At 23.3% G+C, this 22760-nt stretch overlaps 10 protein-coding genes across 10 annotated transcripts; 8 read left to right on the forward strand and 2 right to left on the reverse strand.

The window, feature by feature from the left end:
- Nucleotides 1-65: 65 nt before the first annotated feature.
- Nucleotides 66-2222, forward strand: DICPUDRAFT_96873 (uncharacterized protein; the record flags this gene model as incomplete). The annotated part of the gene is made up of 2 exons (XM_003284858.1): nucleotides 66-2073; nucleotides 2146-2222. The coding sequence occupies 2 exons, from the start codon at nucleotides 66-68 to the stop codon at nucleotides 2220-2222; spliced, it is 2085 nt and encodes a 694-aa protein (XP_003284906.1).
- Nucleotides 2223-2660: 438 nt separating this feature from the next.
- DICPUDRAFT_75877 (uncharacterized protein) lies at nucleotides 2661-3800 on the forward strand (the record flags this gene model as incomplete). The annotated part of the gene is made up of 4 exons (XM_003284859.1): nucleotides 2661-3003; nucleotides 3078-3268; nucleotides 3348-3434; nucleotides 3504-3800. The coding sequence occupies 4 exons, from the start codon at nucleotides 2661-2663 to the stop codon at nucleotides 3798-3800; spliced, it is 918 nt and encodes a 305-aa protein (XP_003284907.1).
- Nucleotides 3801-4160: 360 nt separating this feature from the next.
- DICPUDRAFT_148761 (uncharacterized protein) lies at nucleotides 4161-6617 on the forward strand (the record flags this gene model as incomplete). The annotated part of the gene is made up of 5 exons (XM_003284860.1): nucleotides 4161-4379; nucleotides 4450-4734; nucleotides 4822-5040; nucleotides 5114-5277; nucleotides 5366-6617. 5 exons carry the CDS (start codon nucleotides 4161-4163, stop codon nucleotides 6615-6617), a joined length of 2139 nt encoding a protein of 712 aa, XP_003284908.1.
- A 766-nt stretch (nucleotides 6618-7383) lies between these two features.
- DICPUDRAFT_75879 (uncharacterized protein) lies at nucleotides 7384-8314 on the forward strand (the record flags this gene model as incomplete). Its single annotated transcript, XM_003284861.1, has 2 exons — nucleotides 7384-7470; nucleotides 7598-8314. The coding sequence occupies 2 exons, from the start codon at nucleotides 7384-7386 to the stop codon at nucleotides 8312-8314; spliced, it is 804 nt and encodes a 267-aa protein (XP_003284909.1).
- Nucleotides 8315-9926: 1612 nt separating this feature from the next.
- On the forward strand, nucleotides 9927-10637 carry DICPUDRAFT_91412 (uncharacterized protein). The gene is made up of 2 exons (XM_003284862.1): nucleotides 9927-9960; nucleotides 10134-10637. The coding sequence occupies exon 2, from the start codon at nucleotides 10144-10146 to the stop codon at nucleotides 10429-10431; it is 288 nt and encodes a 95-aa protein (XP_003284910.1). The 5' UTR covers nucleotides 9927-9960; nucleotides 10134-10143; the 3' UTR covers nucleotides 10432-10637.
- A 985-nt stretch (nucleotides 10638-11622) lies between these two features.
- DICPUDRAFT_28495 (uncharacterized protein) lies at nucleotides 11623-13770 on the forward strand (the record flags this gene model as incomplete). Its single annotated transcript, XM_003284863.1, has 3 exons — nucleotides 11623-12727; nucleotides 12803-13000; nucleotides 13190-13770. Coding segments are annotated over 3 exons (1884 nt in total), but the record flags the coding sequence as incomplete, so codon positions are not given.
- A 905-nt stretch (nucleotides 13771-14675) lies between these two features.
- DICPUDRAFT_75881 (uncharacterized protein) lies at nucleotides 14676-18080 on the forward strand (the record flags this gene model as incomplete). Its single annotated transcript, XM_003284864.1, has 1 exon — nucleotides 14676-18080. One exon carries the CDS (start codon nucleotides 14676-14678, stop codon nucleotides 18078-18080), a length of 3405 nt encoding a protein of 1134 aa, XP_003284912.1.
- Nucleotides 18081-18940: 860 nt separating this feature from the next.
- On the forward strand, nucleotides 18941-19807 carry DICPUDRAFT_28503 (uncharacterized protein; the record flags this gene model as incomplete). Its single annotated transcript, XM_003284865.1, has 1 exon — nucleotides 18941-19807. The coding sequence occupies one exon, from the start codon at nucleotides 18941-18943 to the stop codon at nucleotides 19805-19807; it is 867 nt and encodes a 288-aa protein (XP_003284913.1).
- A 451-nt stretch (nucleotides 19808-20258) lies between these two features.
- DICPUDRAFT_148767 (uncharacterized protein) lies at nucleotides 20259-22161 on the reverse strand (the record flags this gene model as incomplete). Its single annotated transcript, XM_003284887.1, has 3 exons — nucleotides 20259-21116; nucleotides 21183-21633; nucleotides 21725-22161. 3 exons carry the CDS (start codon nucleotides 22159-22161, stop codon nucleotides 20259-20261), a joined length of 1746 nt encoding a protein of 581 aa, XP_003284935.1.
- A 344-nt stretch (nucleotides 22162-22505) lies between these two features.
- Nucleotides 22506-22742, reverse strand: DICPUDRAFT_148768 (uncharacterized protein; the record flags this gene model as incomplete). Its single annotated transcript, XM_003284888.1, has 1 exon — nucleotides 22506-22742. One exon carries the CDS (start codon nucleotides 22740-22742, stop codon nucleotides 22506-22508), a length of 237 nt encoding a protein of 78 aa, XP_003284936.1.
- Nucleotides 22743-22760: the final 18 nt, after the last annotated feature.

Raw genomic sequence — 22760 nt, forward strand, 5'->3', positions numbered from 1 at the left:
TTTTTGCCATACAAACATAAATAAACTCAAAATACACAACCTAAAAAAACAATAATGAATATAATATGATAGAAACAATTAATAATAATAATAATAATAATAATAATAGTAATAATAATAATAATAATAATAATAATAGTAATAATATTGATAACTTAACAAAGGGTGATACCAAAATTTTAAATAATAAAAAAAAAAATAGCGACAAAGATAAAGATAAAAATAAATTAACTAAGCCTGCACCACCACCACCATACAAACTATTAATATTAAAAGATAATGATTTTATAAATATATTTAGTTCATTACCAAAGGATGTAGTAATTCAACTGTTAAAGTCAATTAAAAATATATACAACCTAACAGTCGATCAACATGTCGATAAAGTACCAAAAAAGAAACTACTTCACATTATTAAAGAGTGTATATCGTTTTCTGCAATTGACGAATTTATCATTTCATTTCAAGATGATTCAATTGACTCTTTTACATTGTTCCAAAAAGTTTTAAAATTATTAAACAACACAACACTATTAAATCATCCATATTTAATAAACTATAGTAATAATGTATATAACAGTGATATCAACAATAACAACAGTAGTAACAATAATAATGAAGAGGAAGACAACGAAGATAGCGAAAGTGAATCATCAACAACCAAAATAAATTTAAACAATTTTTACAATAGCAAAAATGTTGACCTAGATGAACTACACAAAAGAGTAGAATCTTCAAATCAAAAAATATCTTTTTTTAATCATTTATCATCATTAATAAAGTATAAAGGCCTAAATGATTTTTTCGAAAAGTCAGATTTAAGTATTATTAAAGATTATTTAAAATGTTTATCAATGACCAATAATCAACTCAATCAATTATATAATGACAATATTAACAATAGTAATAATGTAAATAACGAAAGCAATATTAATTTAAAAAATGAAATAATTAAAGAAATCAAAGAAGAATTACTTTTAAGAGGTACTGAATCATTCCTAAATAATTTAACATCAACAAATGTCAAAACAATTGCAGATAGTTTTAAATTAAATAAAAATGGTAAAAAAGAATTAATTATTGAAGAAATTATGTCATTTATATTCCAAGGTGACCCAAGAAAAAAAAAGAAAAAGCTATCAGGTAATAGTAGAAAAACTGCCTCAACTATTTCCCCATTAAAAAGAAAACATAACGAAATCGACGGTGACGATAATACAAGTGGTGACGATAACGAAATGTACAGTGTAAATTACGAAGAAGATGCTGACAACGAATATGAATATGGTTCAAATTATGATTCTGTTTATAGCGATGTTGAAGGTGAGGATTATGAATATGGCCAAGAAGAAGAAGAGTACGAAGAATATGAAGATGTTGACGAAGAAGAAGAGGATGAAGAAGAAATTGAAGAGGGTGATGAAGAGGTAGAGGAACCAGTTAAAAAAGAAGAACCAAAAGTCTATATTAGAACTCGTAGAAATATTAAGACAACTGAGAGTGAAAGTGAACAAACATTACCCACCAATAATACACCAAAAAGACAAACAAGATCAGCTAGATCAAATTCAACAACATCCATTTCATCAACATCAAGCTCCCTATCAACCACTATCAAAACCAGATCATCAAATGTATCAGAATTAATAACGACACCCCAAAGACCTGTTCGTTCCACTAGGGGCCAAAGCAGATATACTCGAAATATGAAAACTGAAGAAGAGGAAATTGAAGAAGACTACAATATTAAAAGAGAGGAAGAAGATGATGAACATGAAGCAGAGGAGGAGGATGAAGAGGAAGATGAGGAGGAGGATGAAGGTGAAGAAGGCGAAGAAGGTGAACATGATGAGGAAGAGGATGGTGTCGAAGGTGAAAAAGGTGAAGAAGGAGAACATGAAGAGGATGGTGAATCTCAAAAAGATAAACTTTCGTATATTGTTAAAGGCATTACAAAACAAGAGCTTACAGGCTTCTTCCAATGTGACGAATTAAAACAATTTTGTAGAGAAAGAGGTCTCAAAACATCAGGTAATAAAAGAGATATGGTTAAAAGAATTTTTGCTTATTTAGGTATGTGTAAAAAAAAAAAAAAATCAAGAAAAAAACCCACACTAAAACTAAATTTTTTTTTAAAAACTATAGATAGAGATATAAATAGCTCCGAAATAAATATAGACCAAAAAAAGAGAAAGAAAAAGAAAAAGAAAAGAAGATATTAAATAATAAAAAATAATAAAAAATAATAAAAAATAATTACTTTTCATATGATATACACATAATGAAAAATTAATTTTATAATTTGAACTATTTTCTTTTTTTATAAAAATTCAATTACACATTATTCATCAATTAATTTCCCCTTTTATCCACACCACACCTTACAAACCATTTTATTTAAAGATTTTTTTAAAATTATAAAAAAATTTTTTTAATTTTTTATTTTTATTTTTTTTATTTTTATTAAAATTTATTTTTTTATTTTTATTATTAATTTTTTTTTTTTTTTTTGACACAAACGACCAAAAAGCTTTCTTTTTTTTATTTTAATATCATAACAAATCATAATAACTATATATAATTTATTATTTTTATTTTTTTATTTCTTTATTTCTTTATTTTTTTTAAATCTTCATTTTTATCATATATAATTAATAAAAATGAGGCAAAAACTTTCAAAATGTGTTTTATCATTAGTTTTAGTTTGCACGTCACTTTTCGTTGTTGGTATAGTTTTATTAATTTTAGGGTTCTTAGCCTATATGTCTGAACCTGCCCCACCAGCATATATTTATTCAGTTAACCTTTGTGAAGATAAACCAGAAATAGACCCAGTAACAAATTTAACCCTCAGCAAAATTTGGGTAGGTTATCAACTTAGAGAAGATCAAGATAGTTGTCCAACACCTTTAGAGTTTTCAAACGATCAATTTTTTAATGTACCAAAAGGTGTACTTGGAGAATCTGTACCATACGATATTATGGTTTATTCTACAAATAAAGGTAATAAGATTATTATAAAAAACTATTAAAGACCCTTATTAACCACCATTTTGTTACCTTCTTTTCTATTTTAGTTATTGGTGAAGAATTTCAATTATCATTTTATGAAAATGCAGAAAAATCATATGCCTCTTTCGAAACTACCAATAAACCATTTAGTCTTTATCCAAAAGTAGATTTTGCAATTTGTGGTGGTAAACAAATTAAAATGTATAGAGATGGTCCACCAAATGAAGATGATGGTGATTTAATTTCAAACTTTGAAGTATGCAGTTTATTATTTATTAATCTATCTAAATTTATTTAGGGTCAACTAATTATTTTCTTTTTTTATAATATAATAGGATTGTAAAAATACTACCTCAGGTTGTATTTATGAACCAGCTAGATCTCTTAGTAGTTATGATTTATCTGAATTTAAACCAATTCATGTAAATATTATTTAGATTTGTATCAAAATAAAGTGGATTATTAACAATTTTATTATTATTACCATATAGTTAACAGACATTCCAGCAAGTGGATCTAAATTTAAAGTTTCAGCAAGATTAAAGATTCCAATTAAAGATGAAGGCTCAAATGGTAAAGATTTCATTCCAGAACTTTATGTCGAATTTAAAGTTGGTGGCAGAGGCCCAGAACAAGATAAAGGTTTAATTTTATTAATTATTGGTGGTGTTTTAGCCGATACAATGCCTGCCACATTATATTTCTTATTACAAAAATATCACTTTAAAAAACAAAAAAATTTTGAACATGACACAACCGGAATACCGTTAATGGAAATGGATCAATAAATAAAATAAGAAAAATAAAAACTTAATAGAAATAATAATAACTATTATCTATTAGAATTAATTTATTACATAATTATTTATTGTGGTATTTACAATTTTTCAATTTATATATTTTATATTTTTGGTTTATCACAGAAATTTTTTTTTTAAAATTTTTATTGTTTTTAATATGATTTTTTTTAATTTTAAATTATAAAATTGTAATATTTAGAAGTAGGATTTGACCAATTTAATAATTATTATCTTTATGAAAAAAAAAAAAAAATAAAAAAAAAAAAATAAAAAATATATTTTTCAAAAAATATAAAATTTTTATAATTTTTTTAAATTTTATAAATTTAATCAAATTGTGGTAATAAAATGAATGATACATATACCAATCCAAACATAAACAATAACAATGCCCCCACTAATAATAGCAATAGTTTAAGTAATCTATCTTTTGAAAAATTACTAAGGGAACCAGATTTAGTAAATGAATATAAAAGTAAAACAATTAAAGAAATGCAAGAACTTGCATTGAATCATTATCAACTATTTATTGAAAACTATAAAACCTTAAACTTTACTGTATCAAAGGTAAGTATTTTATTTATATAGAAATACACAACAATAATATTTTACTCACTCTTTTATATAAAACCATTAGATTCAAAATGTATCAAATCAAATTGAACATGGCTTATTAGAAAATCTACCAGAAATCAGCAGTTCTTGCGAAACTTTTTCATCTAAATCACATACTATAGTGGATAGAAGAGCGTCAATTAAAAACCTATTAGATAACTTCCCAACCCTATTAGATATATTAGAAATCCCACAATTAATTGATACTTGTATTAAAAACAACTCTTTCGATGAGGCACTTCAATTAGAATCATTTGCAAAAAAAATATATAAGCAGTATTCGAGCAATAAAGTTATAGTCGAATTGGTAAATATCTACTATCACACTAAATTTTTTTATTATCATTATTGGATTATTAATCATAGTTTAATTTATTTTATTATAAAAAAAAAGATGAATGAAATTAATACATGTATAAGAACATTAATCTCGACATTACAGCAACAACTAAGACAAGATATATCATTAACAAACTGTATTAAAACAATTGGATATTTAAGAAGACTATCAATATATAAAGAAAATGAACTAAAAATTATATTCCTACATTCTAGAGATCAATGGTTAATAAATAGTTTAAAATTTGATACAAATTCGAATCACGTCACATATGTAAGGCCTATTTAATAACAACATCGTCAAGATAATCCTAATATTTCATACTAATATTAATCCTTTTTAATAGCTAACAAAATTAACAGATAGTTGTAGAACCAATATTTTCGATATCGTAACACAATTTAATGCTATTTTTTCAAATGAAAGTCAAGACGAGGACCATTTAGATGACCTTATATTGTTTAATTGGGTACAACAAAAGATTAACATTTACATTTCAATTATTGATAGGTATGTATATTTGATTATTAAAAACAACAATACTTGTAAAAATTAAATAATTTTTAACCTTTCTTTATTTGTTATTTCTTTTATTTAGCACATTAAATATGATTAAATCTGGATCATCGATATCATATGTTTTAGAAAATTCAATGTATTTTTCAATGTCATTATCAAGAGTTGGCATCGATTTCAGAAATATATTAGAGCCAATATTTGAAAAACATATATTGAATAATTTTGTATCACAAATTACACAGGCATCACATCACTTTTTAGAAACTTTAAAAACATATAAATTTCCTATCTCAAAGTCAACATCCACCACTATTACTACCGACAATAATAAGCAATCCAACATAACATCACCAACCAATTCACAGCAATATATATCACCACCAATATCAATATTAAATCATCCACCATTAGCGGTATTGGTAAATTTATTTTTAAAAGCATTTAATGAACTAAAAGATTGTTTCCCAGTTTCTATTAAATCACAAGCCACTCTTAAACTAAAAGAATCGATCATTACAATTATAGGTGGAGTAACATCATATCATAATCAACAACTATCAAATGCAATTTCGACTTTTGTAAACTCACCACAATCACCAATAGCATCAAATAACTCTACCCTTCAAAAAAATCAACAACAATTAAATTTATTAAGTGGCTCTCTTGATAAAGTTTTTCATTCATTCTGCAAATGTTTAGCAGAGGATTTTATACCATTCATTGTAAAATGCTTTGAAATTATTTGTGGTAACCAACAGCAACAACAAACATCAGATCAAAGTGACACCATTGATGTCGAATCTTTAGTTTTATCAATAAAGAAAATTTATTTACCAGAAAGTCATTTTAATCAATCAAATAATAAAGTATCAAATGAAATATTAAATAAAGAAAAAGAAGAAAAAGATATTAAAGAAAGAGAAGAAAAAGAAAAAATAATGAAGGAGAAAAAGGAAAGAGAAGATAAAGAAAATGAAGAAAGAAAAAAAGAAGAGATTGAAGTTTTAGAAAAAGAAAAAGAAAAAGAAAAAGAAAAAGAAAAAGAAAAAGAAAATGAAAATGAAAATGAAAAAGAAAATGAAAATGAAAATGAAAATGAAAATGAAAATGAAAATGAAAATGAAAATGAAAATGAAGATGAAATTGAAATTAAACAGATCAAGGAAGATATTGAAAATGAAAATATAAAGGAAGATATAAATAAAAATGAAAATGAATATGAATATGAAAATGGTAATGGAAATGAAAATATAAATCAAAATGAAGATATAAACCAAAATGAAAATGGAAATGAAGGTGAAAAAGAAAATTCTATAAATAAAGAAAATTAAATGAATTTTATTTTTATTTTATTTACCGTAATATTTTTTAAATTATAAATATTCTTGTTTTTATTATAAAACCAAACTCAATCTTATTATATTATTATTTCTATACTATATTAGTTTTTCGAGCTCAAATATTGGAAACTATAATTTGATAACAAGGAACTGAAAGAGGTTGTCCAAAGCCTATATTCCAAGTGAAATTCTATCCCTTCTCTAAATTGAAATAAAGATTTTGATAGTAAATGGTTTAATAATAATATTGATATATTTTCCACCTTTTTGAAAATATTATAACTTTCAAAACTATTTCTAATCCTACAAATGATTTTAATGTATTGCTTGGTTTATAATTTGAATTGATATTAACTTTGATTTAAAAATTAAATTTTAAATATATTATTCTGTTCCTATGATTTGAAAAAAAAAAAAAAACTTCCCCCCAATTTTTTTTTTTTAAATTTTGGAATTAAATATATAAATATATATAATATATATTTAAAAAGAATTTAAAATTCTGTATACATTATAAATATGAAAATAATGAGACAATAAAATAAATATAAAATTCTGATAAAATTAGAAAGTCAGTAAATCGTTTATTTCTGCGATTTCCATTTCGTTAATTTTAATTTATTTTTATTTTATTGAATTTTTTAAAAAAAAATTAAAAAATTAAAAAAAATAAAAAAACGAAATTTTTTTTTTTTTTTTTCATATTTATATTAGTTTTTTTTTTTATATAAATAAATTTTAATAGATACATAAAGAAATGATGCAATTTTTCGGTACCCTTGTCACCAAAGATGACCCAATGGATCTTCAATTAGATGAAGGTGATGTTTTCCATTTAACTCATGTATGTAGTTATTATTATAAATAATAAAGAATAAACAAACAAACAAACAAATAAATAAATGGATAAGAAAAACAAATAAGAAAAATAAATATTAATTTTTTTCATTCTATTATATTAATAATATTAGGCTATGATCGACCCAAGATCAACTGGTACTGGTAAAGTTTATCTTCAAGCTGTTATTAGTTTAATGGAAGAAGGTGAAGAAATTGAAGATGAAGAATTCGAAAATGAAATTAGAGTCCCAATTTGTATGTTAGAATCAGGTAAAACTGAACAAGTTTCACTCGATTTACACTTTAATTTTGAACAAATTGTTAAATTCGAACTTGTTGGTTCTGAAAAATCACCAAATACCGTTGCTATTACTGGTACCATGATCACCATGGAAGCTGGTGGTTGTGAAGATGAAGATTGTGATGATGAACATTGTGGTATTGATCATGAAGATGATGAAGAACTCGATAGCGATGCTGATGAATTCAATGATAGCATTGATGATGAAGAAGAAGAAGAAGAAGAAGACATCCCAACTTTAATCCCAGCCAAACCAACCAAAGTTACAAACAAAAAAGCTGTCGCCACTCCAGACAAAGCTGCTGCCAATAAACCAGCCAATAAACAACAACCAGCTAAACAACAACCAGTCAAACAAGAACCACAAACACCAGTCAAACAACAACCAGCCAAACAACAACCAGCCAAACAACAACCAGCCAAACAACAACCAGCCAAACAACAACCAGTCAAACAAGAACCACAATCACCAGCCAAACCACAACAAGCCAACAATAAAAGACCTCAACCACAAACCGAAAATAACAAAAAGAAACAAAAAAAATAAAAAAATAATATAAATATAAAACCATCAAATAAAATATCTATTAATTATTAAAATTTATGTAATAAATATTACCAAATTTTTTTTTTTATGTTACAATTAAAATAAAAACAGTTTTATTTTAATTTATTTAATATTTTGTTTTTTTTAATAAATATAAAATAAAATAATGTTGATTTATTTAATTTATTTTTTATTTCATTTTAAAAAAGGAGTTTAAATTATTCTTTATATCTAATGGTATGCTGCTCTCTATCTGTTTTTTTTTTTTTTTGTATTTAATAACTTTTTAGTATTTTTTTTTTTTTTTTTGAAATTTTCTTTATAAGTAAAAGCTATTAAAAGTACAGCGATTTGTTTGTTTGTCATTGATGGTGTTCTTAAAACTGTGGTGTAATCTTTTTCAATGGACAACTATTTTTACAAAAAACCACACCGCTTTATAATCATAACATGTCAGCTTTAAGTTTGTTTTGCAATATTTTTTTAAAAAATAATGATAACAATAAATAAAATTAAAAATATAACTTAAATAGCTAGAGCTCATAAAAATTTTACATTTAATTTTATTTTAATATTATTTCTATTTTTTTTTTTTTTGTATATCGAATGAGATGTCCTGTACATGTTATATCCATTTACTTATAAAAAAATAATGGATAATCTCGTAGAGTGTTTTTATACGTACTCTTCTTTGGAAACCTGGTGAGAAGGTCAAATTTCCGTACACATAAAGAAGTACACACATATTAAAAATCAAAAAAAACTTTTTTTTGCGTTAAAAAAAGCCAATATTGTTATGGGATAAAAAAAAATTTTGGCGAAAAATAAAATAAAAAATTTTACACAAAAAAAAAAAAAATGGTTTGTTTTATGCCAAATATTTATTTAAATTGAAAATAAAATAATTAAATAATTAAATATCTATCTACATATTACTACTTGTAAATTATTTCTGGAAATATATTTATAATATTTATTTTATTTTTTTTTTTTATTTTTTTTTTTTTATTAATATTAAATTTAATTGGAATTGGTGATCATAAATAAATTTTAAAAGATAATTATTTTATAAAAAAATAAAATACAAACAAAATATAATTTGATGAAATGTATAAAAAAAATAAAAATTTTATTATTGTACTTTGATTTATTATAAAGCTAATGTAAATTTAAACAAGATGTTGAATGTAAACGAAATATTAATAATCATTTAAAATAATAAAAATTGTTTACACAAAATAAACTTTTTTTATTTATTTTAATTTTTTTTTCCTATTTTTTATTTTGTTTAGAATAGATTTCTTTGAAGTAAACATAAATATTTGAGTATATTGAATTAATCTTGTATATTTAGCATTAGGTAGTTTGAAAATTTATTTATTTGTTTTTATTTATTCCCACTTTTTTAAAAATTTTGATTTTAATATAACCTACATTTTCAGGCACATGAGGTGTCTGTTTATCAGACCTATGATGAAACCTCCAACATGTTTTCTTAAACTTTTAGACTTTCAAAAATAAATTATTTTTATTTTTTTATTTTTTTTTAAAATTTTTTTTTTTTTTTAAAAAAATCTTTATTTAAAATTTTTTTTTTTTTATTTTAATTAATAATTTATACAAATTTTTTATAATAATATACTAAGGTAATAAAATAAAAAATAAATATACAAAAAAAAAAAAAATAAAAAAAAATAATACACATAAAAAATATTTAAGAGTGTATTTTTTTTTTTTTTTTTTTTCTTTTTTAAATAAATAAATAAATAAATAAATTTGTTTGCAAATATTAATAAATTTTATCTTTTTTTTCTTTTAGAATCAATAAAATGGGTCATCATCATCATCATCACCACGGTCATCATCACGACGTCGTTTACACCACCACTTACGGTGTTCCACAACCAATGGTTGCTCCAGTTGCACCAGTCTACCCAGTTGTTCCACAACCAATGGTTGCTCCAGTTGCCCCAATGTACCCAGTTGGTGTTCCAGCTCCAATGATGCCAGGTTATCCAGCCACCACCACTGTTGTCTTTGAAACTGGTCACCATCATCACGGTCATCACCACGGTCATCATCATCACGGTCACCACGGTCACCACGGTCACTGGTAAATCAATATTTTTGCTACAATTAAAAAAATTTATACACTATAAAAATATATAAAAAAAAAAATATTAAAACTATTTTTTTTTCTGTAAAATAAAAACAAAAACAAAACAAATACTCTATAACTACACTAAAAACATCTTTTTTTAAAATTAAATAAAATTTAAACTTTTTAAATAAATGTAAATACATTTAAATATTGTATAAATACAAAAAAAAAAAAAAAAAAAAAAAATAATTGTCTGTGATTCAAAAGCTTAACGGGGGTGCTGAATATCAAATAAACCTGTTTATAATTTCTTATTTTTTTTTTATTTTTACAAATAAACACTGTTTTTTTTTTTACAGTAAAAATTTAATTTAAACTTTAAATTAATTATTTTAATAAATTAAAATACATCCAAATTTTCAATGTTAGTAAAAACTTTTTTATAAAATAATTTAAATAATATTTACAAAATACCAGTAAACTGTGTATTTTTATTTATTTTTTTATTTTTTTTTTATTTATTTTTTTATAAAATTGATCCCATTAGATATTTTTATGAAATTTCTATTATACATTTTTATGAAATTTCTAAAAGATATTTTTTTATACAATTTGGTTTTCAAATAATGAGACTAAAATATTTAATTCAATTAAATTTTTTTAAAATTTAAAATTTTTTTTTTAAAAAAAATACCCCACATAATTTTTTATAAATTTTTTTCTGCATCAACATTACAACAACATAACAACAACAAACATTACACTTTTTATTAGGTAATTATCATTTATATTTAATTAATCTAATTAGTTATTAAATATAGGAAATACTAATTTTAAATTTGATTACTTTTTTTAGAAAAAATTAAAATAAATAAATTTTAATAAAAAGTGATTAATAAATAAAAACAAAAATATATATATATTAATTTTAAATAAAACCAATGAATAAATTAGAAATAGAGAAAAATAAAATTTGTTTAAAGCTTAATAATAGATAAATATTTTTATAATTAATCATTACATATATCAGTTTTTCAATATATAATATACACATAAATCAAAAGTTTTTTTTTTTTGTTTTTAAATTTTAAATAAAAACAGAAAAAAAAAAAAGAAATGAAAGCATCATTATTTTTTAAAGTTTGGAGGTTGGTATTTAAATAGTATTGGTATTTAAAAATTAGTTATATATTAATGATTTCTTTTTTTTTTTTTTAATAATAGAAATAAATTTTTAAATTATCAAATATTTAAACATATTAGATTATTTAATAATAATATACATTCACAAGAGTTTACATTAGAAAGATTAGAATGTTACAAATATAAAGAGTATTTAAAGTCGGTTATAATTTTAGATTGTAACGAAGATGAAAAGATTGCAAAGCTAAACAAGATTTTAGAATCATTACCAAATATTAAGTCTTTAGAAAGTCCAAGAGATTTCAATAGAGAGTTGCCACAACAAGAGTTTACCAAGTTAGAGGCAGTAACATTTGGTAGTCATTTCAATAGTGGCTTTGTCTGCTGCACTTTGCCTGTCATATCCATTGCAGAGAATCTTACTTCTCTTCATTTTGGTGACAATTTCAATCAACCCATAGATTTAGTTTTACTACAAAATTTAAAAACTCTATCATTTGGTTCAAACTTTAATCAAAAAATTAAATCTGGTACTCTTCCTGATAGTTTGCGTATTTTAAAGTTTGGTGCTCATTATAATCAAGAAATGGACAATGCTGTTTTCCCAAAGAGTTTAGAGTCTCTTACATTTAGTACATGCTTTAATAAAAAGATCTTTCAAAAGAGAGGGTGCAGCGGCAGTGATGGCAAGGGTGGCATTATTTCATCAATTCTAGGTAAAACTTTGTGCCGTAGTTCATCAAAAAAATATTATAGAGACGAGGTTAATTTAAAATCGTTGGAGTTTGGTGATTACTTTAATTTACCATTAAAGAACATTCGTTTGCCATCATCCTTGACCCTTTTAAAGTTTGGCTCAAATTTTAATCAAAAAACATTCACAACAACTCCTTCAATTACAAAGTTTAAAAATTTAACTACTTTAATATTTGGTAATCTATACAACCAAAATATAGTCTATTTGCCACCATCTCTTGTTTCATTAGAGCTCTCATTTCACTTTAACAGTATTATCAGTGCATCAGCTATCCCATCCACCTTAGAAAAGATTTCTTTTGGCTATATGTATAATAAGAGTCTATGCTGCTTAAAGGATTCAAATGTTAAAACTGTAATATTGGGTACATCTTTTAACCAGCCTCTATATACTGATGTAAATAAATTGGTGTGTGATGATCATGTCATAAATAAAAAGAAATCATCAAAACAAAACAAGAAAGAATTATATTTTGATAAAGATAAAGCAAACTGCATTGAAAATGAAAATAAATCAGACTTACCATCGAGTTTAACCCATTTGGATCTTTCAATATCAACTAGATTTGATCAAGATATTGGCAGCACTCTACTAAATACAAGTTTAATTACATTAAAATTACACAAAAATTATAAGAAGCTTATAAATATCAACTTATTACCAAAATCACTCAATGACCTTCAATGTCATTTACATTTAAATTTTTATTATTTCCTAAAAAATTCAAATCATTTAACATCATCACCATCATCATCATCATCATCATCATCATCATCAATACAATCACCACCCCAAACCATTGTAAATATAGATTTATCATCATCAACCTCGTCAACATACTCATCATCATATGAGTCACAAATATTATCACAAGCTGATGGCTCTTCTTCTTCTTCAACACTTACAACATCAACTATTAAATCATATGATACATCACCAAATTCTAAAATGGAGATACAGCAAATGATATCAACATCCTCATTATTACCCATTTCAAAGATTATATTTGATAAATCATTTAGACAACCAATTCCACCAGGTTCTATAAAATCAAATTATTTAAAGACCATTGATTTTAGATTCCTTTATGTTTCACCATTGTTAAGGCCAGGCTCAATACCAGACGGTGTAGAAACTGTATCATTTAATATATATAATATTAAACTATTAAAAGGTATCTTGCCAGCAAGTGTAAAAAATCTTTATATCAGCTCATATGGCCTTAATCCTATCATTGACGCAGGTACTTTACCAAACACTATCGAAAAAATCTTTATTCGCCATTCAGAAAAACCGGTTCAATTTAAATCAATCTCGTCATTACCATCAAACCTCGAAAATATATACTGTTTCAATACAAACAAATCTTTTATCGAATATTGTCTAAATCACAAATTCTTATATAGTTATTTAAAAATAATAGATTATAAATTAAACAAAAATCAAATTATGTAAAAAGTTATCCTGTAAATATAATAAATAAATAATAATAATATCTCTGTAAATAAAAAAACTTAAATTTAATAAATAAATAAAATTTTTTAAAAGATAATTGCTACACTTTAAAAATATTAATGGTAACTGTTGATAGATCTGGATGTAATGGTTGTGACAGTGGTTTACAAATTATTTATTATAATTCTTGCAATCACAGCCATCACAGCCAGATTTATCACCACCAACCAATAGATATTTGAATTATGGTTTTAAATAGTTACTTTACAAATAGATTATTACCTTAATAAATGTATCTAAAACTAAAAAAAATTATACATTTAATAATTACGGTCAAAAAATGGTATCAAATAAAATATTTAAAACCATATTTGTTTCGAAATCCTTCATAAAGAGTTCTTTTTTCCTTTGAAATTTAATTCAAACCATACAAGTTCATCTATTTATAGATAGTCTTTATTAAATACCAAGGGTTTGATGTTGATTACATTATTTTCTAATTTTGTCAATCCCTATTTATTTGAAATAACAACACAATATTACCACATCAATGTTTTATATGTTTGTTGTTAATAAGTTATTTACAAATTTATTTTAAGTTACATGATTTATTATTTTATAAATAAAAATAGTTTTATATTTATTTAAATTTAAATAAATAATAAATAAATAAATATAAAACCGTAAATAAAAAATGGTTAATTATTATTGGGAAAATAACAATGAATATCGGTACGTAATTTTTACACAACATAAAATTTTTTTTTTTTTATTTATTTTTAATTTTTTTTTTTTTTTTTATTTTTACTTTTTTCTTTTTTTTTTAATTTTTATTTTTTTAATTTTTTATTTTTAAAACATAATAATATTTATTATATAATAGATATTTTAGTTAAATTAATAATATGTACCAATTTAGTAAAATTAATAGGGTTATACCAAAAAATAGTTTTGTTAAAGCACCACCACTCCACCCAACATCTCTAGCAGATAAATTAATAATAAAACCACCCAATCAACAACAACAACAACAAAATATTAATAGTGTTGACGAGATTAACGATAAATTTAAACATTTAAAAAAACCAAATTTTCCAAATTTAAAATCAAATAATAATAATAATCAATCGAATAATACAAATAATAATAATAGTAATACTAATAATAGTAATAGTAGTTTATTTGAATTTGAATCATCATTTTCATCGACATTATCAAACTACCCAATCAAAAATGTTCAAATTTTAAGAGAAGAATCAAAGCTTATAATTTTAAAAAATAAATCATTATTAAGTGAGGGAAAAATCAATATAGTTATAAATAATTTTCAAAAATTAATTCAACAACAACAATCACAACCAACTGCAACCACAACCGAAGAACAACAAAAAGTCATTGATGAGCTATTTTCATTAATTTTATTAAATACCTTATCATCCAATCAAACAAAAGAATTAAATATAACCATAGAGTTCTTCAAGAACTATATATGCCAATCAAATTTTAATAATTATTTATCTTCATATAATTTTATCCAGTTTATAAGGGAGCTATATAAAAAATCAATCAACGATATAACAATAGTAAATAAGGTTTATAAAATACTATTTGATTCAAAATTAGTAGATATTAGAATCAATTTTATATTTGCAACTTTTTATTTAGAAACCAAAAATGAACTTTTATCAATAAATTTATTTAAAAATAATTTTAAAAAATTAAATAATAGTAATAATAATAACACTAATAATAATAATAATAATAATAATAACTATCAAAATATAGACAATAACAAAAATATTAATAATAATAATAATAATATTAATAATAGTATTAATAATAATTGCGATATAATTAAAATTAATAATATTAAAAATAATATTTATAAAATCGAAAATTTAAATTTAATTTGGGATTTCAATAGTAATAATCAAATATTATTTTTAAATGAACCAATAATTCAATTTAATTTTAAATCAAAAGAATATTTAGAACAATTAGATTGGGTAAACAAATTATTTTCAGTTTCATCAAAAGGAAATCATTTTAAATTTTATCAATTAATTTATGAACTTTTTATTCCAAATGGTATTATCAATTCAACATCAGTAGTCCCATCATTTACTAATCATCTATATCAATGTCTAATCAATGGTGAATTTAAACTTTTCAAGAAAATGATCGATATATACAAGAAAAAGACAACAGATGTTGACCTATCGTCCAATACCGATACTATTAGTAAAGAAGATACTTTAAAAGCTCAAATTGTTGGTTTAATTTATTTCTATTGCTATTTCAATCAACGTATGAATGAATTAAAAGATCAAATCTACTACTCTTTCATCAGCGATAGCGAAAATGATGTCAAGTATTTTTGTGAAAACAACTATACCCGTTTCAAGGAAGTCCTCTTCAATACCTTTATAACATGCTCGTTAGAAATTGGTAAATATGGCGAAGCTCTTAGATTCTCTGATATCAAAAAAAGTATTATAATGAATGAAGATGAAAACCAAAAACATTATACCGTTGGTTTTAGAGATGACTTTTATTCTCCATTCATCAATTTCCATGCATTCAAAAAAGATAAGACCTCAGAACATTTTTGGATTTCCAAAGGAAAAAGTTCAATTAAAATCAATTTACCAACTCAAAGATGTACCTATAGATATAACTCATCCCAATTAATTGAAGAAACAGATAGACTAAGCAATCACAAAACTTATATTTCCCAAAAATCAAACTATCAAAATTATTATAGCCAATTAAAATCAATTTATGAAAACAATACAATCTTAAAAAAAGAAACAAAATTTGGTACAATAATTGAGGAAGATAATAATTTTGTTAAAACCTTTACATCATATTTATTTATGATTGATAAGGAAATTATAAATAATTTAAAATTTTTACATAATATAAACGAAACTGAACAACCCATAGAACAACCAAACTATCAATATTCAAATGCTCAAATTAATAACAATGATAACAACAATAACAATTATAATCAACTAAGTGAAATTAATAACAATAATATGAATAAAAATTTTAATAATAACAAATATTTTGATATAAATAACTATAACAATAATAAAAACAACTTTATAATTAATTTAATTTATAATAATAATAATAACAACATCTATAATAATTTAAATTATGATATCAAAACAAATTCAGTTTTAAATCCAGATAATAATAATTATTTTTACTATGATTTACCACATTCAAATTTATTTATTAAATCAATTCAAAGATTAAAGAATCATTTTAACAAGAAAGAAAAGAAGTCAGATTATTTATTATTTATTTCAAAACTTAGCAAGCCACTTCAAGATTTAATAAATTCGGGTCTTAATGAATGGTTTGATTTTCTTTACATTCAAAAGTCAGATTTAAAGTTAATGAAGAAACTTTTACCACAAAATGTTTACCTTTCAAACGATTTCTACAACTTTTGGCTTCAAACCATTTCTTCTTACAACGATTTCAATACCTTAACACCTTGCATGGAGTTATTAGAATTTATGTTAAAAACAAATATCCCAATTTATCAAAGATCAATTAAATCATTTTCATTTTTATTATTTCAAAATACCCAACCATTAACCGAAAAACACTTAAAGCTAATCTACGAAATATCCTCTCCATCAAATAACAATTTAATTGGTGATGCTTTGGATGACTTAAAGTTAAAACTAAAATTCTATCCAACCAATTGCTTTGATGAGTTTAATCTATACCTACAAGATAAAGAAGTTTTCAATGTTCTTAACTCCATTTTAAATAGTAAATATCTATCAAGAAATCTTATTGAGCTCTATGTAAACTTAGCAAGTAGAGCCTATCCAATCAAGGAAAATATTAAAAACTTTTGTAAATGGGAATTGGTATTCATTAAATTTAGCACTCACGAAACAAGTAAAGAGGAACTTTTAGTTAATCAAAAAGCTTATGTTTTTTCAGTTTGTTCATCACTCATACGTTCAAGTATGACCAAGTTCTTAAAAGAATTTATTTATAGATATTCAAATGTTTTCGGCTTATTACACCAAAAGAAAATTATAGATATCACATCACACCTTGAAATCAGTGACCAAGCTTACTTAATTCAAAATCTTGTTAAACCACAAAACAAATATTACACCTATTTTGTAGACTTTATTAAAAAATTAAAATCAAAAATCGATAATCCTCTTAATTTTCCAATCTTTGATCAAATTATTTCAAAAGAAATTCCTTATACAAATAACGATTTAAATAATTTTGTTAAAAACTTTTCAATTATTTATTATCCAAAATAATCATATTAAAATAAAACTATATTATTTATTATTTTCTTTTTTTTTTTAAATCATATTTATAGAAAAATTAAATTACCCATTCGTTTTTTTTTTTTTTTTTTTTTTTTTTTTTAATTTTCATTTTTATTGTTTTTTTTATTTTATTTTTTTAAATTTTTTTTAATTTTCATTTTTATATTATTTTTTTTTATTTCAAAAAAAACAAAATGTTTCAAATTTGTAAATTATCTAAAGAAACTCTAAAAATAAAAAATCCAAATTTAATTAAAGCCAACAATAATAATAGTAGTAATAATAGGGGTATAGATAATAAAAAGAACATCTCAAAAGAAAAAAGTAAATGGTATATCACCGAAATTAATAAAATCAATTTAGATATTGATAATAATATAAAAAAAACTATTCCCCAAAATAAAAACGATGATAAAACCATTATTAACACCAATAATACCATTATTGCGGAAAAAATGATTAATAATGCCAATAAAATGATTAATAATGCCAGCAGTATCAAGGAAATTAAAAAAATTATCAAAAACAACAATATAGATAAAAATAATAATGTTAATAATAATGTTAATAATAATGTTAATAATAATGTTAATAATAATGTTAATAATAATGTTAATAACAGTAATGTAAATAGTATGAATAATAAAATAAAAAATAACGATATTATAAATAAAAACTATATTGAGAATAATATTAAAAAAATAAATAATAATAATACTAACAACAATAACAGTATAGATAATAAAAATATTAATAATATTAGCAATACCATAAATAATATTGAAAATAGAGAAAATTATAAAATCAATGAAATCACCAATGATAAAGGTGCAAAAGTAGATTTTACAATGAAAAATAGTAATATAAATAATAACTATCAAGCTTTAAAAAAAATTACAAGCCAAGAGGAAAATCAAAACTGGTGTCAATGGTTAGGGGGTTTGATTGATGCATCAGGTCAGATAGTACTTAAAAAAGATGGGGAAGTTTTTTTAGAAATATCATTGGAAACAGTAAACTATCATAGCTTGGCAACAATAAAGCATAGATTGGGTGGAGGTCACATCAATGTTTTGGGTGGTAACTATACTTGTCAATATAAACTATCAAATGTTGGTCCAGAGGTTATAAAATTAATTAATGGGCATATTAGACATCCATCCAAGCAAGAACAACTTAGAGATATTTGTAATCATTTTGGTATCAACTATAAACCTCCTTTAGAATTAACTCCAATCGACTTTTGGATCTCTGGTGTATATGAATCAATTGGTAAATGCGAATTAAATATTGAGGATCTCAGCATTAGTATTACACTCACTGACAGAAATGAACATATATTAACGGAAGTTTGTCGGGTTTTAGGTGGCAGATTGGTATATTATAGGGCTTCAAATGGTACCTATAAACTACATTTCCAAAAAAAAGAGGAACTAGAAAGACTTTTCAATTACTTTGATCACAATTCATTCAAAATTAAATCAGCTCCTCAAATTAAATTGGTACCAGAATTTTATAAGATATTAATGGAGTACGAAAAGAAAGGTAATACAGATAGTGAATTACCATTATATATTTGGGAATGTTTCTTAAAGCTATGGAATCAACACAAAGAAGAATATTATGACAATAAAAATTTAAAAAATATAGAAAATGCTTTAGAAAATAGTTTCAAAAAAGATAAAATCAAAATTTATAATAGTAATTTTGATTAATATATATATATATATATATATATATATATATATATATATATAATTATAATAATAATAACATAATAGGATATATAATCTAAATAATATTATTAATGGAGATGATAAATATTTTTATAAAATTAATGATGATAAAAACAACAATAATAATTATAATAGTAAAAGCTATAATAATGACCATAATAATATTAATAATAACAATAACAATAACAATAACAATATTTTTAAAAATACTTATAAAGATAGTATTAACAAATCCACCGGAATACTCAAAAATGACAAAGAAAAACCTTTAAATCCAACAAACAATAATAATTTAAAATCTAATGATTTTATATTAAAATTAAAAATAAATAAATAAATATTCTATTTTTAAAGAATTTTTTTATACAAATAATATTAAAATAATTTAAAACATTTTTTTTATTTTTTTAATAATTCACAATGGTTCCACTTAAGCACGTGAAATGTCACGACCAAAAATAGCTGATTTAGCCCAATCAAATACTACCAAGGTTCTATTTCTAATACTTAATAGCTTTGTAAAGTAAACACTTCTCCAAAGATAATAGGTAATATAACCTTCACTTGTAGTTGTAGAATGGTCTCCTTTGAATTCAGCTACAGCTTGATGGTCACCTACATATGCAAGAGTACCCATGTGTCTATATTTGAAAACTGGTTGGGATTTAATGAAAGAATCAAATGATTTGTTGGTAGTTGTTTGGAAAACAGTTGAAGTTGGTTGTTGTTCTTGGGTAACTTGTTCGAGTTTTTGATCTTTTGATTTAATCTTTTCATTATACATTTCTTCGGCTAAATCGTTGAAAAGTCTACCAAGGTAACGACCTTGTTGTGAAGCAACTTGAGCAGTTTGGGCTAATGGTTTTGATGGATTAATTGAAGCATCACCAATGGCCCAAATACCATCAGCACCAGCAACTCTAAAGTAATCATCAATAACCAAACCTCTTCTGTTATTTTGAACATTGGTACCAATGGCTTGAATTAATTGGGTAGTAAGTTTTCTTGGGGCATTACCAGTTGCCCATACTAAAAGACCATATGGAACATTGGTTTCTTCTTTCTTTTCATTTCTTACAATGATATCTTTTTCTTTAACACCAACAACGGCAGTTTTGGTCCAAATTCTAGTATTTTCTGAGCTACGTAAACGTTTTTCAACATGGTCAATAATTTTTTTATCAAATACTGTGAGAATATGTGGTAAAGCTTCGACTAATGTAACCTTAATACGTTTAGCTAATGGATAGTTCTTTAATAAATCTGATTGTAAGAAATCATTTAATTCCTAATAATTTTAAATTAGTATGTATGATCAATAGTTTTTTATTTTTAAAAATATTGTTATACTTACAGCAGTAAATTCTACACCAGATGGACCACCACCTACAACAACGAAATTTAATAATCTATCAATTTCTTTTTCTGGTTGGCTTGGATATGAAGCAGTTTCTAAACAATCAATAATTTTATCTCTGATGACACGGGTGTCATTGAATTCTTTAAGGAAGCATGCATTTTCTCTAACACCTGGAATATTAAAGGTTTGATTATCTGCACCAACACCAACAACTAAATGATCATATTGGAGGTCAAACTCTGAAACTTCACCTTTGACAGCACTATTATCAACGCATCTAATTGTCTTTTTTACTGGATCAACTGAAATACATTCAGCTTCATAAAAAGTAGCTTCATTGGCATCAGATCTCTTGCAATACTTTCTAATTGGTTCGATAATTGATCTAACTTCAATTGAACCTGTAGTTCCACCAACCAATAATGGTGTAAATAAGAAATAGTTTCTATAAATAAAGTTTTAATAAAATAGATTAGATTAGTTCATAAATTTACATATATGGCTCCATTTTATTAAGATTCTTTTTATTAACTTACCTTGGTGAAATAATTGTAACATCAAACATATCAGTATGGAGTTTTCTTAACATACAAAGTGTGCCCCAACCAGAACCTAATAAAACAACTTTTGGTCTATTCTTTCTTTCTGACTCTGGTAATCTTGTTCTAAATTTATCGCTAACTGAGTCAAAGTCATCATTGACAATCATATCAATTAACCAAAAAGAACCTAAACCAGCAGCTGCAAGACCACCCCAAAATGCAAATCTATTCATCTTTTTCTTTGGTGGTGGTGGTGGAGATGATTTATTTTCTTCATTTTTATTTTCATTTGAATTTTCTGTTGATGTTGAATAGTTTTTTATTGAATCTTTAAAACTGTTTTTATTATTGACAATTGTACTTTGTAAAACAGTTTGATTACTTTTAATTAATTTATTTTTATTTAATTTTGAAATTGATCTACTTAACATGATTATATTTATTATTTATTTTTATTTAAATAAAAATATGATGTTAAAAAAAAATGGTGGTATAAAAAAAATAATTAATAAATTGAAAAAAAAAATAAAAATAAAAAAAAAAAAAAATAAAAATAAAAAAAAAATTAATAAAAAAAAATATTTATGCCCAGTATATTAACCCTATGATCATAATTATTTTACGTTTTTTTTCGGAGATAAAAAAAAAATGAAAGGCGAAAAAATGCAAAAAATAAAAAAAATAAAAAATAAAAAAAAAAACCAGAAATATTTGTAAAATTTTATAAATATTATAAATATTATAATTATTTATTTTAATAATTTATTTTAATAATTTATGAGTTTTGAAATGAAATAGTTTGGTTTTGTAAATTATTATTCATCATATTATTTAAATTATTAAATTGTTGCATAGCCATATTCGATTGATTATCCAAAATTTGTTGTTGTAAGTTTTGTTGAATTGGTATGGATGGGTTAAAAAACTGTATGTTTTGATTTAATGTTTGTTGTTGTTGTTGTTGTTGTTGTTGCTGTTGTTGTTGTTGTTGCAGATTTTGAATATTTTGCATTTGTAAGTGTATGTTTTG

The sequence above is a fragment of the Dictyostelium purpureum genome (assembly GCF_000190715.1).
Source record: "Dictyostelium purpureum unplaced genomic scaffold DICPUscaffold_34, whole genome shotgun sequence".
In the NCBI taxonomy this organism is placed as follows: Eukaryota; Evosea; class Eumycetozoa; order Dictyosteliales; family Dictyosteliaceae; genus Dictyostelium; species Dictyostelium purpureum.